Raw genomic sequence first — 12,671 nt, forward strand, 5'->3', positions numbered from 1 at the left:
TGGAGCAGCCACTGTGTGCCAGGCTTTCTAGGAGTTTCTCTAATCCTTACAACAATCCTGCAAGGTAGAAACGGTCAGCCCCTTTTCACAGAGGAGACGCCAAGGCTCAGAGAGGTGAAGGTACTTGCTCAGGGTTGCACAGCAAGAGAGGGATAGAGCCAGGACTGGGACCCGGGCTCTAACTCTCAGCTTAAGAGCCGGAGCCTGGACTTGCTCCCAAGTCAGTTTTGCCTAGGAGTACGCTCCTGCTGAGAGGTGACCACCCTTTCTTGTCTCCACAAAGCATGATGAGGGGGAGGGAGAGTGCAGGCAGTTCTCCAAGGTAAGAGGGGTGGTTTCAGCCCATTTGGGAAGCAGCATAGTGTAGCACGGCTTTCTCAAAGTGTGTGTGTCTCCACGTGCAGGGGCGTGTGCACATGTGTGACTACGTGTGAAGTTGGCTGGGTCTCAGAAAGGCATGTGATGAAAACCTGCACATCTCTCTGAAATGTCAACGTTACTTAAAAAATTGAGACATTATGACTTCATAAAGCACAGATGGCTATAGAATGCATGAGAACGTAAACTTCCCGTGGTCTCTTAAGATAACGAAAGACAACTAGTACCGGGGGGCTCTTTTTATGTCCCAAGCACCAGTCTGAGAGTTCAGTGTGTTAACTGGTTTAATCCTCACAACTGTTGCAGGCACGATCACCCCCGTTTTATAGGTGCAGAAAGATGCGGAAACTAAGGATGAAAGAAGTCAAGTCACCTGATCAAGTTCACGCAGCCGCCAAGTGGAGCAATGTGGGCACACAGAAGCATTTCAACACCAAGAATTAGAACATCCGCATTATCCGTTGTCAGTTCAATTGAACACTGGCAAAAGGACTTGCAGGTGAGGATGATGAGGAAACAGCTGGCTGCTGCTTGACTTTCTCCTGATGAAATCAGGAAGGCTGCCAGCCCCAAGCCCCTCACCTGTACCGGGTACTCTACCTCTGTTGTCTTAATTCATTCCTACGACCACCCTTTGAAAGAGGCGCTGTGGGGAGTTTTACAGATGAAAAACTAAGGCTCAGGGCGCCTGGCTGTCTCGGCCGGTTAAGCATCCGACTCTTGATCTCTGCTCAGGGCCTGATCCCATGGTTTGTGGGATCGAGCCCCATGTTGGGCTCCGTGTTGACAGCATGGAGTCAGTTCGGGATTCTCTCTCTCCCTTTCTCTCTCTCCCTCTCTCTTTCTCTCTTGCTCTCTCTTTTTTTTTAAATTTTTTTAATGTTTATTTATTTTTGAGAGAGAGACGGAGTGTGAGTGGGGAAGGGGCAGAGAGAGGGAGACACAGAATCCAAAGCGGGATCCAGGCTCTGAGCTGTCAGCACGGAGCCTGATGTGGGGCTTGAACTCACGAACCGTGAGATCATGACCTGAGCTGAAGTCGGACACTCAACCGACTGAGCCACCCAGATGCCCTCTCTTGCTTTCTCTCAAAAGAAATAAATAAACTTTAAAAAAAAAAAAAAAAAAGGGAAAACTGAGGCTCAGAGAGGTGAAGGAGCTTGTCCAATGTGGCACAGCCTGGGAATGGAGGTACTAGACTAGGGGGCTGGAGTCCTGCTTTTAGTCCCGGCTCTACTCCTCAAGACACCTGGCTGTCTTGCTGATCAGATGCTCCTGGGTGCATGTGAAAGGGCTCTGAAGGGCATCTGTGCTGGGCAGGCAGTGCTGAGATGCTGTGATTGGATTATGCCAACAACACTGCCTCCCTGGAAAGATGAGCAAAGAATTATATGAGGAATGTGACAGCCATGCCCAGCTAGCTCTGTGGTTGGGGTCACCCAGGGCCTACCCAGTGCCAGGCACTTTACATGTGTCATCTGATTGAATCATCAAAGCGGTCATGTGAGGCTCGGAGAGGATAAGTAACTTACCTGTAAGGGCGCAGCTGATACGTAGCAAAGTCAGGATCTCAACCAGCATCTGTCTGATTCCCAGACTCAGAACATGCGGGAGGGCTCGAGTAGCTGGCTGAGGCCAATTCTGTGTGATTCATTGGTTTGTACAGAGTTCTAAAAGAGCTACAGACGTCAACGGCACTGGATGTGGAGGCTGTATTGGAGACCTGGGCTCTGACACTTACTCCAGGGTGACCTTTTGCGGGTCCGCTAATATCTGTGGGCCTCGCAGGAGTGAAATAGAGGCAGCCCCTCAAGTCTCCTATTACCATGTAGATGAAAATGCTGTGCACGAGTGAGTGGCCTCTTTTGAACACCTTCTTGCTGCTCTCTTTGTAGAGGGAGTCAAATCTACAGTGGAAAATGCCATTAACGAGATGCGTGACCAACATTTAGGCTCCCTGGGACCCATCTGAATGGAAGCTGGGATCAATCCTTCGTGTATCTGGACCCACAGTAAGACCTGTCAGGGGCCCTGCTGGGGAAGGGATGTGTGTGAGCCAGGGTGTGTGTGTGGTGCGGTAGCATCTGTCTTGATGGTCCTCGAGTCCTCACCTCCTCCTCGCGTGACCTACAGTGGCCTAGTAGCCTGGAATGTCTTGAAACCCTTATTTTTAAACTTTTTTTTTTTTTTTTTTTTTTTTTTTTGGTTTAATGCTAAAAAATGGCACGGACTAGAAACAAAACCAGGTTCAAGAAGAACCTGGATCAGTGAGCAGGTGGGGTATTTCCAGGGGGTCCGCCATGCCTTGGTACCCTTATTGCCACACAGCTCACACTTTTAGCCCCAAACCAACTGCCAGCTGGCCAGGGACCACCTCGACTTAGGGTAATGAGTTCCATATGTTTCCACAAGAACCCAGCTAAGCTTTTCCCCAGCAGTTCTTAAAAAGTGTTTCTCTCCCCTCCCCAGCTTCCAACTCATGCTTGGCCACCCTTGTTTCATTTGCTCCTAATGAGAGCAGGAGGGAGGTGGCTGGGTGGCAATGACAATGAGGCAATGCTCCAGCGAACCACCGTCCTTGACTTCACATTTCCAGAGCCTCAGGGTGCACGGAGGGACAGGGGTGTGGACCAGCCCCTGACAGTCTCTCCGTAGAAAGCGTGTGAGGCCCTAAGCCTCTCAGGGTCTCAGCTGCCCCATCTCTAAAGTGGGAATGACGGTCTCTGCTCGGGGTAAGCAGATATCACAAAAAGAGCCCTTAGATAGGCAGGTAGGAGGCTTGGGTCTGAGTCCTGTCTTGACTAGCAACTTTCTGTGTGTCGCTGAGCAGGTTCCTTCTCCTCTCTGGGCCACATTTGTGACCCAGAAGAGCCCTTCTATCCATGACAAGCTTTAGATTTACGAGCAAATGACAAAAGGTGCAGGGAAGAACATCAACTTACCTGCAGACCAAGGTGGCTCCAGGGTGGGGTTCGCCGGAAGCCTATGGCCTCCCTACCTTGGCCAGTGTTACTACCCCCCTGGGCGCCCTTTGACCGTGGTCTGGCCCCGTGAGGGCTCTGCCTCCTACATCTGGCACCAAGTGGAGCGGGGCGGTGGTGTTGAGGACAAGGAGGGTCCCCAGATGGAAAGTCGGTTCTACAGCTTGGGTGGTTTAGGGGGGAGACTACCCACAGTCAGCCCCCAGCTCTGGAGGAATATGAATCTGAGTTCAAACGGTTACAGCACCACCCCCTCCCCCGCCCCCTTTATCTGACTTGTCAAACGCAATCCTCAAATCCTTTCCTAAGTGACCCACAGCCCTGATCTGCACTGTCCACCTACCCGACCCATAGACTGACTCACCAACCTCGACCACTGATGCCACTCAGACTGACCTTCCCACCATGTCTATTAACCCAGGCTCTGGGTTTATCGGCCAGCAGGTTTATCCGCAAACCCTGCCGCAGTCTGGCAGAATTCCAACTCTGGCCACACTCTGACTCGTTACCCTACTTTCAGACTCACCCCGGATTGGGGCCCCAAGGAGACCCCTTGACCTTGACACTGACTGACCCTTAACAGGAGAAATAACCAGAGGACAATTCAATGCTAAATTGTGGGTGAAACAGGACATCAGCGAGGAGAGTGGGGTGGGATGGGGAGGGAGACGGGGGGGGGGGGGGGTGGAGGACAGAGGCTTCCCGGAGAACCCCGGTGGGCCTGGGGCCACACTCGGAAGGTCGGACTGGCCTTGTGCGGGGCACGTCGCAGGCGCTCGAGGAATGCGAGTAGCCTGAAAGAATGAAGGAAGGAAGGAACGGGGTGCGATCCAGGGCGGCCGCCCGGCCAGGGCAAAACTGCCTAGGCAGGAAGCGGGGTGGGGGCACGCTGAGGCTGCAGCGGCCCGAGCGCAGCTGGGGGCAGCGGGAGAGCAGTCGGGTCAGCGACTCCGCTGGGTGGGGGGCCCCCCCCCAGGCCGGGAGGCTGGGAACTGGGAGGCCGCGCTGCTGGCAGAGCGGCGGGGGCGCCGCGAGGCTCCGGATGGGCTGGGAGCCCCGCCCGCAGGCTGCGGAGGGAGCCGGAGCCAGAGCGGAGCCAGAGCTCAGACATCCGGGCGCCAGTGAACACCTGCGAGCGGCCCCCAGGGCCCGCGGGGGGAGCGCGGGTCGCCGGGCCGGGGGCGGGGCGAGGGGCGGGGCCGGCTCTCCTCCGCCCTGCGGGGCTCCGGGCCACGTGGGCCGAGGCTCCACCCCCGGCCGGGCTCCGAGCCGAGGCTCCACCCCCGGCCGGGCTCCGAGCCGCGGCGGGTGGAAAGCGGCTGCCCAGCTGCAGGGTGGGGAGCGCGGGCAGAGGGGAGCCGAGAAGCAGTTCTGCGGGAAAGAGAGCGGCAGGAGGCTTTAGAGTGTAGCCTGGGGAATGAAGAGTGGTGGCCGTGAGAGGTGATGAGGCCGGGAAAACAGATAATTGAAGGTTGTCGGGTGCATCCGCAGCTGGGGAGAGCTATCACTGGCCTCCTCCAAAGGGCATCATCTCCGGTGTCACGGGCATGAATTTGAATCCCTGCTTCAAGAGCTGGGTGGCCTCGCGCAAGTTACTTCGCGTGTTCTGAGCCTGTTTTGTTAGTCTCGTTTTGTTTTTTATTTACAAAGTACAAATCTCTCCCAAATGGCCCTATTTCAGAGCTGATGCGATAATGGACGTAAGACGCGGAGTTTTACCGACCCTTGTGTTTCAGAGAGCCTGACATATGCTTCATGTATGTTCCCTTTCATCTGAATTCCAAACCTGTAAGGGAAGGACCGTCACCCCCTTTCACAAAGGAGGGAGAGACCCGAGGTGGCCCTGGGTCATTCCTTCAGCAAGCACCCACTGGGGACTGAACTAGTACCCGGCACAGGGAATGGAGAGGGAGAAGAACTGGCCTGGAGTCGACGTGAAGACGTGGGTTTTGAAGCTACGCGGACCTGGGCTTCCTAATCCTTGCTGTGCCACTTCTTTGTGGTGTGACCGGCATCCAGTTCCTCAGCCCCTCTGAATCGGTTTCTTCTGTAAAATGGGGATAATGATACCCACTTTGCTGGGTTGTGGTGAGGATTAGAAGGAAAGAAGATAAAATAGAGCCTGGCATCTGGCAGGCGCTCAATAGGTGATTATGACAGAAGACACTATCCTCTCTCTCAGACTTTTCCGACCTGAGGCCAAATTGCTTTCACTCTCTAATGACTAATGAATTGGCAGCCTGGTTTCAGCTTTTGTCCCGGCCACCTGAACAGCTCAGTCTCAGCAGAACTGACAGGCAATTTCCTTGGAATTAGCTTAATAATACCTTGTAGGTGTGTGATGCATTTCAAAGAACTTTCCCACCATTATCTTCTGTCCAGGGAGGGAGAGTTCGAGAGCTGCCAGCTGCTGGGCAAAGGAGGAGAGAGGCTTGGAGAGGTGAAGCGGCTTGCTCAAGGTCACCTGGCAGATGAGCCAATCGGCTCCTTCCAGCCTTCTCCAGTCCCACCGCTTCTGAGTGAGCAGGAAGCAGCATGCTGTGGCAGAAAAGGTAGAAGCTCCGTGCCTGGCTTTACTGCAGTTCATGGTCTAATGTAGAGCCAGGGGCCTCCGAATAGTATGCTCAGGATCAGCAATTAGTTAGATGTGGAACCTGAAGGTCAAAGAGAGGCAGTCTAGCTTGCAGTTGTATAGCTAGCATGTGACAGAGTCAGGATCTGCACCCGTGTGTCTGTCTCCAGAGCCAGCAAAGCACACCCAACAATCCAAACCAAGGTGGACCCAACCTGGGTCTACCTGGTTTGAGCAAGAGTTCCACACATGGGGACTGAGGACTTCCCAGGGGACTGGAGGTCTGCTATTACTCTTCAAAGGTGTGTGCATGTATTTTCTGAAGAGTGTTCATACCTGCCATCCGATCGTCAGAAGAAACCAGGAAACAGGAACGGCTGGTCAGCCGGTTAGCAAAGACAGAAGTTCCCCCCCTCGCCCCCCAGCACATGCCCCTGTTCACCCCTGAAAGCTCACCAAGGTTAAGGCATGAAGGGTGATGACGTGACCTGTTTGTTATGAAATATTGAAGTAACTCATGCCAGGGGCCAACACAGATGAGATCATATCATAAACAGGAATCTAGTGAGGCCAGGAGCCTGGTGGAGCCCACCTGGGGAGCTGCCAGGTGGGGGGCAAAAGGGGATGGTGTGGGTTTGGGGGGGGGGTCTTGTCTTCTGCCCTCCTCTCAGACCTGGACCTATGGGATGGCCAGTCTCAGGCTCTGTCCCTGTCCCCTACGACTATCGTCCCTGTAGTTAGGTTAAAGTCCCATCGCTTTCTCTCAAGGGGCTCTGAGAACCTGACTCAGACCCATTATCTACTGAGCCTCAGTTTCTCCATTTCTGAAAAAGGGATAAAGATGCTTTACAGAGTAGACTCCCGATGGAGGTGTTATAGAAAGGAAATACCGGAAGGAATGGAGGCAGTAGGGCAGCTTCTTCAAATTCCCAGTCTAGTCTCAGAGCCCTCAACGACCAACTAGTTGGTACTAGTATTTCCAACGAGCACCCAAATCATTCTGATCAGAGTGGCTAGGGATTTGAGGGACGAGAAAAACCCCTCTCCTACTTTTTCCAAATTTGAAAGCCCAAGGGGAAGCCAAACCAGAGAGCATGAGGAGGGAAATGAAACCAGGCCCCCATGTGCTTATTCATCTCTGAAATGGGTCTATCAACCACCACCCGTCTGGGCACCAGGTGAGACTACTCTTCCACATCCCCTGCTAGAAAGACCTCATGAATCATTAATGACATTGAAGAAGACGACCATCTGGTAATGCAGCAAAGAGCTCAAGGGACCTAAGGACTGGGGCTCAGGAAACCTAATTTCTATCCTGAGCTCCCAACCTGCTGGGTGAGCTTGTGCTAGTCACTTCCCCTCACATCTTCCCTCATCTGTAAAATGAGGGGACAAGGGCCAGGATCTTCTCTGCACCCAAACCTCAATGGATGTGGAGCTCCCATCATGAGCCTTTTCCACTCCCCCCCTCTCCCCACACTCCAGTCTTAGCTGGCATTTTCCCATCCCTCTTAAATAAGCAAGTTTGCTTTTTCCCCAAGGTCCAAGGACATGTATTTCCCCTAAATTCAGTCTTCGCAGAGTGTTAGCAACTTAAGGAACCAAACTATATACTCAAGTGTTTAAAAACCGTTTATTATGCAAAATGTTAACTTTTATAAAAAGTTTAATAATATACATTGCATGGTTACAGAAAGTCACCTTCCTGCAAAAAAGGTACAAAAGCTATATACTCTATTATAGAGTTCATAATCAGGGCAACAGAGCCTTTCTCCAAGGAGACCAGAAGACCAGCTCTACTGCTGCCTTGGCAGACTTTGGAGAGCAGCCACTCCCCCCCCACCCCCACCTCCCCACTCTGAAAGACAGTCTTTAAAACCTGGGGGTGGGGTGGGGGCTGGGTGACGTTGCCCAGCTGGTGCCCAGAGCTAGCTCTGGCCCTTTAGGCCACCCAAGTTCACAGTCCTTCGCTCCCGGGCGCCAGGTCCAGCCTCGAGGCAGGGGTTCGGGGAAGTCAAGTGGGCAGGGCGAGGTTGGGGCCCATCCATGCCCTCGGGCTTCCGGCCGTAGAGGGTCCCGGGGTCCCAGGCGGAACGGGCGCCAGCACCTGCGTTCTGGGCGGGGGAGGAAAGAAGACCAGGGAGCCATCAGTTTCCGCCGAGCGCGCCGAGGCGGGGGCCGTCCGCAGACTGCCCGGCGCCAGGGAGGAAACTTGGTCTCTACCTCCAGCTGATAACTCCGCGCCCCACGCTGCCCCCACCCAGTTGGCGCCAAAGGACCACAGGCGGAGCTCGCAGCCACCCCGCCCTCTTGGAATTGACACTAGTTGGACAAGGGCTGAAAGACACAGCTTCCTTCACCAAACCCCAAACAGAACGGCTATTTTATTTACCTGCGCCTACTTTCTCGTGTCTTTGGCCACTGGGGGAGGGCAGGGGCAAAGTGCGTTGAAGGTTGAGACGCACACTGGATGGGAATTGGTTCGGTCATTCATTTGATGTGACCGCGGGTAAGTCACTAGCCCCTCTCTCGCCTCGTTTTCCCTACGCTGAGGAGGCCCCAATCCCTTGGCAGGCCTACCAATTCCATGATTTGTCGTTTAAGCACCGCCCCACCTCCAGCCCCTGGAGAAGGCGGCGGATACTCACCTGGAGGCGCCAGGACTGCCAGGTCAGTGGCAGAAGCTCCTCTTGTCGTTGGAAATCACAAGTTCCGGAGCGAGCTCGGCTGTCTGGGAGAAAGAAAAGAGGGGAAAGTTATGCATGGTATTTGGGAACGCTCGGGGGCAGGGGTGGGGGGGGGGGGTCTCAGCAGCATCCGGGCTCTGGAGCTCAGCCCCGCCCCGGCTCCCGCGCACGCCCCCACACACCTGGATGGGAAGATGCGGGCCGTCTGGGGGTCCCGGGGCGGGCTCGGCCAGAACCACCTGCAGGTCCAGAATGTAGTCGATGACGCGCTGCAGGATTTCCACCTGGCTAAGCTGAGTGCCTCGCGGTACTCCGGGTACTAGTTCTCGCAGGCGCGAGTAGCAGTGATTCATGTCGTCCAACAGGCTCAGCGGCTCCTCGGCTGCCGGACCCTTGCCGCGGCCCCGCGCGATGGCCAGGCTGCGTTCAGACAGGCAGCACACGGCCTCGTAGCAGCCGCGCACCGGGCTCAGCGCCTTCATATTGAGGAATGAGACCGGAGGTGCCGAAAGGACCCAGAGAGCCAACGGACCCCTAAAGGCAGCTGGCAACGCGCGCACGCTCGCAGCGGCCCGTACTTATAGAGCCCGCCTCGAAGGCACGCCCCCTTATGCAAAACGTGACCCTCGGCCCCGCCTCCGCCAGCCCTGGGCGTTCACAACCCGGTTAAATTGCAAACAGGCTTCCTCAGGCTGGTCTGACGCCGAATACCGCGGAGCCGCGGATTCAAAGAATGAGGAAGCGCTGATACTGGGGAGAGGCAGGCCTCTTTGCCAGCAAGGATTTTAAAAATCACTTAAAACTATTAACTTTAAGAATTTGCCTTTTCCTGGCAGCGCCCCAGATCTTTGAGTTCCCTGCCCCCTGCCAGTCCACCCACAGCCCAACACTGGTTCGAACCCACAGCTCCTCTGAGGTCATAAATCCCTGAACAGCAAAGAAGCTTTTTTTTTTTTTTTTTTTTTTTTTTTTTTTTTTTTTTAAAGCAAAGGATTTTTCAAGGGAAACTTGTAAGGAATTAGTGCCGCCTTGTTCCCCAATTTGCTGTTCGTCTGACCTCCAGACTCACTGGCGTCAGGAATTATCTTGTGACCAGAGGGGAAAAAAATTAATTGCGGTGAAGCTGAGGTTACAATGAAGAAAACAGATTTGGGCTAGGCGCTGAGATTGCAGAAGGAGGAGGGGAAGGGGGTTTGAGCAAAGAACACTATTTATTTGAGCAACAGGGGAAAAGAAAAAAAAAAAGGAGAAAGCAGGCTGAATCCGTGATTTTTGCATGGAGAAAGAAAGGAGGTCCCACCCTCTGGCCCTATGCACTCCATAAGGAGCCAAATATATGCCCAATTGTGTTTTGGAAGTGAGTTTGATTAGACTTTTGGACTGGATTTTAAATATGGGCCTACAGACAGGATAGTTTCTTCATTAGTCTTTTTAGGAGTCCCACACTGGGTCAGCGAATCTCTTAATTCTTGCTTTGCTCTTTCCACACACCTCTATGCAGAAAACAATAGTTTGGTAATTTCATCACTCTATTGTCTGTCCCTTTCTGCAATGGAAGGGGAGGCCACCTGGACTTGATTATTCTTAGCCTTGCTGAAAGAGCTCCAGCTCTATCTGAGAGCCCAGGAAAGAGCTAAGCTCTGTATTGCAACAGGACATTGCACTCAAGTATTCTCTGCTTGTTTTCTTGTAACTTCCCAGAACTTTGGGGAATGTGCAGCCTCAAAGTGCTGGTTTTCATCTTGGAACTGACCAGGTGGGATCCCCCAATGGTTGTTTCCTAAATCAATCAGTTGGTAAATATTTATGGAGTCCCCTCACATAAAACAGTGACTCCTGCTCTCAAGAATCTCACAATTTGGGGAGACCAGATTAACACAGGAAACAATTAAGAGTTCTATAGTATGTGGCACTGATTAACAGGACAATGGGAGCCCAGAGCTAAGAGAGTCTCAGAATAGTTATAGTATAAAGGACACTGGAATCAACATCCCAGCCTTGCCAATAATTTGCCACACACTCCTGAACAAGCCTAGGTACCCTGGCCTTGGTTGCCTTGGGAATAATATGGGGAGGTGGTGTCAATGATTATTTTAAATCCTTCCCAATACCAGGAATCTAAGGCTTTATGAAATTTGGACAAGCAGGTGTGGGACGGTAAAAGGCCCAGAGAGGGGCTATAAAACATGTCCAATGTCACGCCATAGCTAATGGCAGAGCTAACCCTGAAGTACCATTGTTTGCCATCATACCATAGGGCTCTGTTCCAAGAAAGGGGTCTTCTAAAGATTTCTTCTAGAATATTAATGGTTTTAAGTTTCTCATACTCTAGCACAAGAAGGAGGAAGAAAACAACTTGGGAGTACACAAGTCAGTCTATAACTACAGACATCAAAAGAAGAGAATTCCAACTGTTTGGTCATGGGAAGGGAAAATGGTGGCTATGCCGACTCCTGAGCGACCAAATAGAAAACCTTTTCTTTTTCTATCATGCAGACTTCCGTGGTTTGTGCAAAATGGTCAAACCCGGGGTGGGGTGGGGGTGGGGGGGGGCGGGTTCTGGAAAAATTATGGCCTTTGGGGCCAGGCAGATTTATGTTCAAATCTCTTCTCTTTTACTAATGATGTTGTACTAAGTCAACTCTCTGTGTCTCAATCCCCCAATTTATAAAATGAAGCTAATTAGACCTACCTCATTTATTCAACAAATACTTATTGCATGCCTCTGCTCTGCAAGGCACCTGACATGCTCCCTCCACCAGATCTGTTACTCTCCTTGGTGCCTGGGGACACGGCATGGGGCCAGGTGTGTGGTAGGTGCTCTGTCCACAGGTCCACACAGGTTCTCTTCACTCCTTTCCCCTCCTCTGTTACTACCACTGATGCCTCAGGCTTGTGTAGCTGTTTGCAAAGCACCTTCACATTTATTATTTCCCCAGATGCTTTCAGACTGAAATACCCATGGGCTGTGTGACACAAGGCAGGAGAAGGATGCAGTGGGATTAGCAAGCAGCATTGTGGCTTGGCCATGCCAACACCTTGCAATGTGGCCTTGGACGAATTTCCTTCCTTTCTGAGCCGAATTTTCTGCAAAATGCCGGGGGCGGGGGGGGTGGGGGCGGCCAGGGGGGCGGGGTGGAGAGCAAACGACCTCTGAGGGTCTTCTCCAATCTAAGATTCTAATTCTGAAAGAAGCAGGGTACCGTTGGGAATCCTGAATAAAGTTTGAACCCTAGCGACTTCTTTTTCCAACAGCGAACCGGAGGGCTAGCTCAGGCCTTCTGCAGCTAGTTTAGTGGTGGCGGGGCCTCAGCCTCTTATTCCAAATGCCTCTGAACTTTCTGTTCCCAGTTCTGCTCCTTTTACCAGCTTTTTCCCCCCTCTTGCATTTTTTATTTTTATGAAAGGATGTCATTAAGGCTTTTGTCTGCGCTGTTTTTGTTTCAGAACTTTTCTCACAATCCTATTTTTTGTTGAGGAATCCGCTCCTTTGCCCAGCTGTGGGTCCCGGTCCCACAGCTGTGTTGATCTAAGACTCAGCCCCAGACAGCCTGGCGCCAGGGTGGGACGTCATGCGTTCACACAGGGATGCGTGTCCCAGGCAACCTTTCCTCGGGCAGTCACCGGTCGGCGACTGCCGCCCCCACCAATGAGCGCCCGACACCCGAGAAAGGGGCGGGGTCTGCGCCGCCCGGACAGGCGAGCGGCTTGTCAATTGCAGATGCTGGGAACTTGATAACGTTCCTTGAATTGGGGCCCTTTAAAGTCTTTTTTTCCCCTCCCTCCTTTAGTCCTTTCTTTTCTTCCTTTTGTTTATCCTTTCTTTCCACATTCTTCCTTGATCCATATAAGTATATAGTTTTTCTTTGTCGTCTCCTTCTTCCTTTTTAAACTATCTCCTCCCAGTGTCAGGAATCATTTTGTAAGCATTTCCAGGAACTGAATCTTCCTTTGCCAAAATTGAAAGAAAGAAAAAAAAAAAAAAAGAAGAAGAAGAAGAAGGAGAAAAGAAAAAAAAATTCAGTGTTGTGTTCTCTGTTTTTTGAAGAGTTG

The 12,671-nt window shown here is 52.4% G+C and overlaps 1 protein-coding gene and 1 long non-coding RNA gene across 3 annotated transcripts; one reads left to right on the top strand and one right to left on the bottom strand.

The window, feature by feature from the left end:
- The first annotated feature begins 643 nt into the window (after positions 1-643).
- Positions 644-11,070, top strand: LOC122241108. Of its 2 annotated transcripts, none has more exons than XR_006221078.1 (3): positions 644-877; positions 2,274-2,390; positions 10,951-11,070. It is a non-coding gene; the product is annotated as an uncharacterized LOC122241108 (long non-coding RNA). The 2 variants fall into 2 exon arrangements; XR_006221077.1 differs by lacking the exon at positions 10,951-11,070 and adding an exon at positions 5,742-6,258.
- Positions 7,546-9,190, bottom strand: ID3 (inhibitor of DNA binding 3, HLH protein). The gene is made up of 3 exons (XM_042996093.1): positions 8,801-9,190; positions 8,580-8,662; positions 7,546-8,045 (listed from the first exon to the last, which is right to left on the bottom strand). The coding sequence occupies exons 1-2, from the start codon at positions 9,098-9,100 to the stop codon at positions 8,603-8,605; spliced, it is 360 nt and encodes a 119-aa protein (XP_042852027.1). The 5' UTR covers positions 9,101-9,190; the 3' UTR covers positions 7,546-8,045; positions 8,580-8,602.
- Positions 11,071-12,671: the final 1,601 nt, after the last annotated feature.

The sequence above is a fragment of the Panthera tigris genome, chromosome C1 (genome assembly GCF_018350195.1).
Source record: "Panthera tigris isolate Pti1 chromosome C1, P.tigris_Pti1_mat1.1, whole genome shotgun sequence".
In the NCBI taxonomy this organism is placed as follows: Eukaryota; Metazoa; Chordata; class Mammalia; order Carnivora; family Felidae; genus Panthera; species Panthera tigris.

What these genes read in the sequence shown, in the direction of transcription:
- ID3 (XM_042996093.1), bottom strand. Translation starts at nt 9,100, where the DNA reads ATGAAGGCGCTGAGCCCGGTGCGCGGCTGCTACGAGGCCGTGTGCTGC. An exon ending in GCCCGCATCTTCCCATCCAG is followed by an intron (nt 8,663 to 8,800) that starts GTGTGTGGGGGC and finishes TCTTTCTCCCAG; the next exon opens with ACAGCCGAGCTCGCTCCGGA.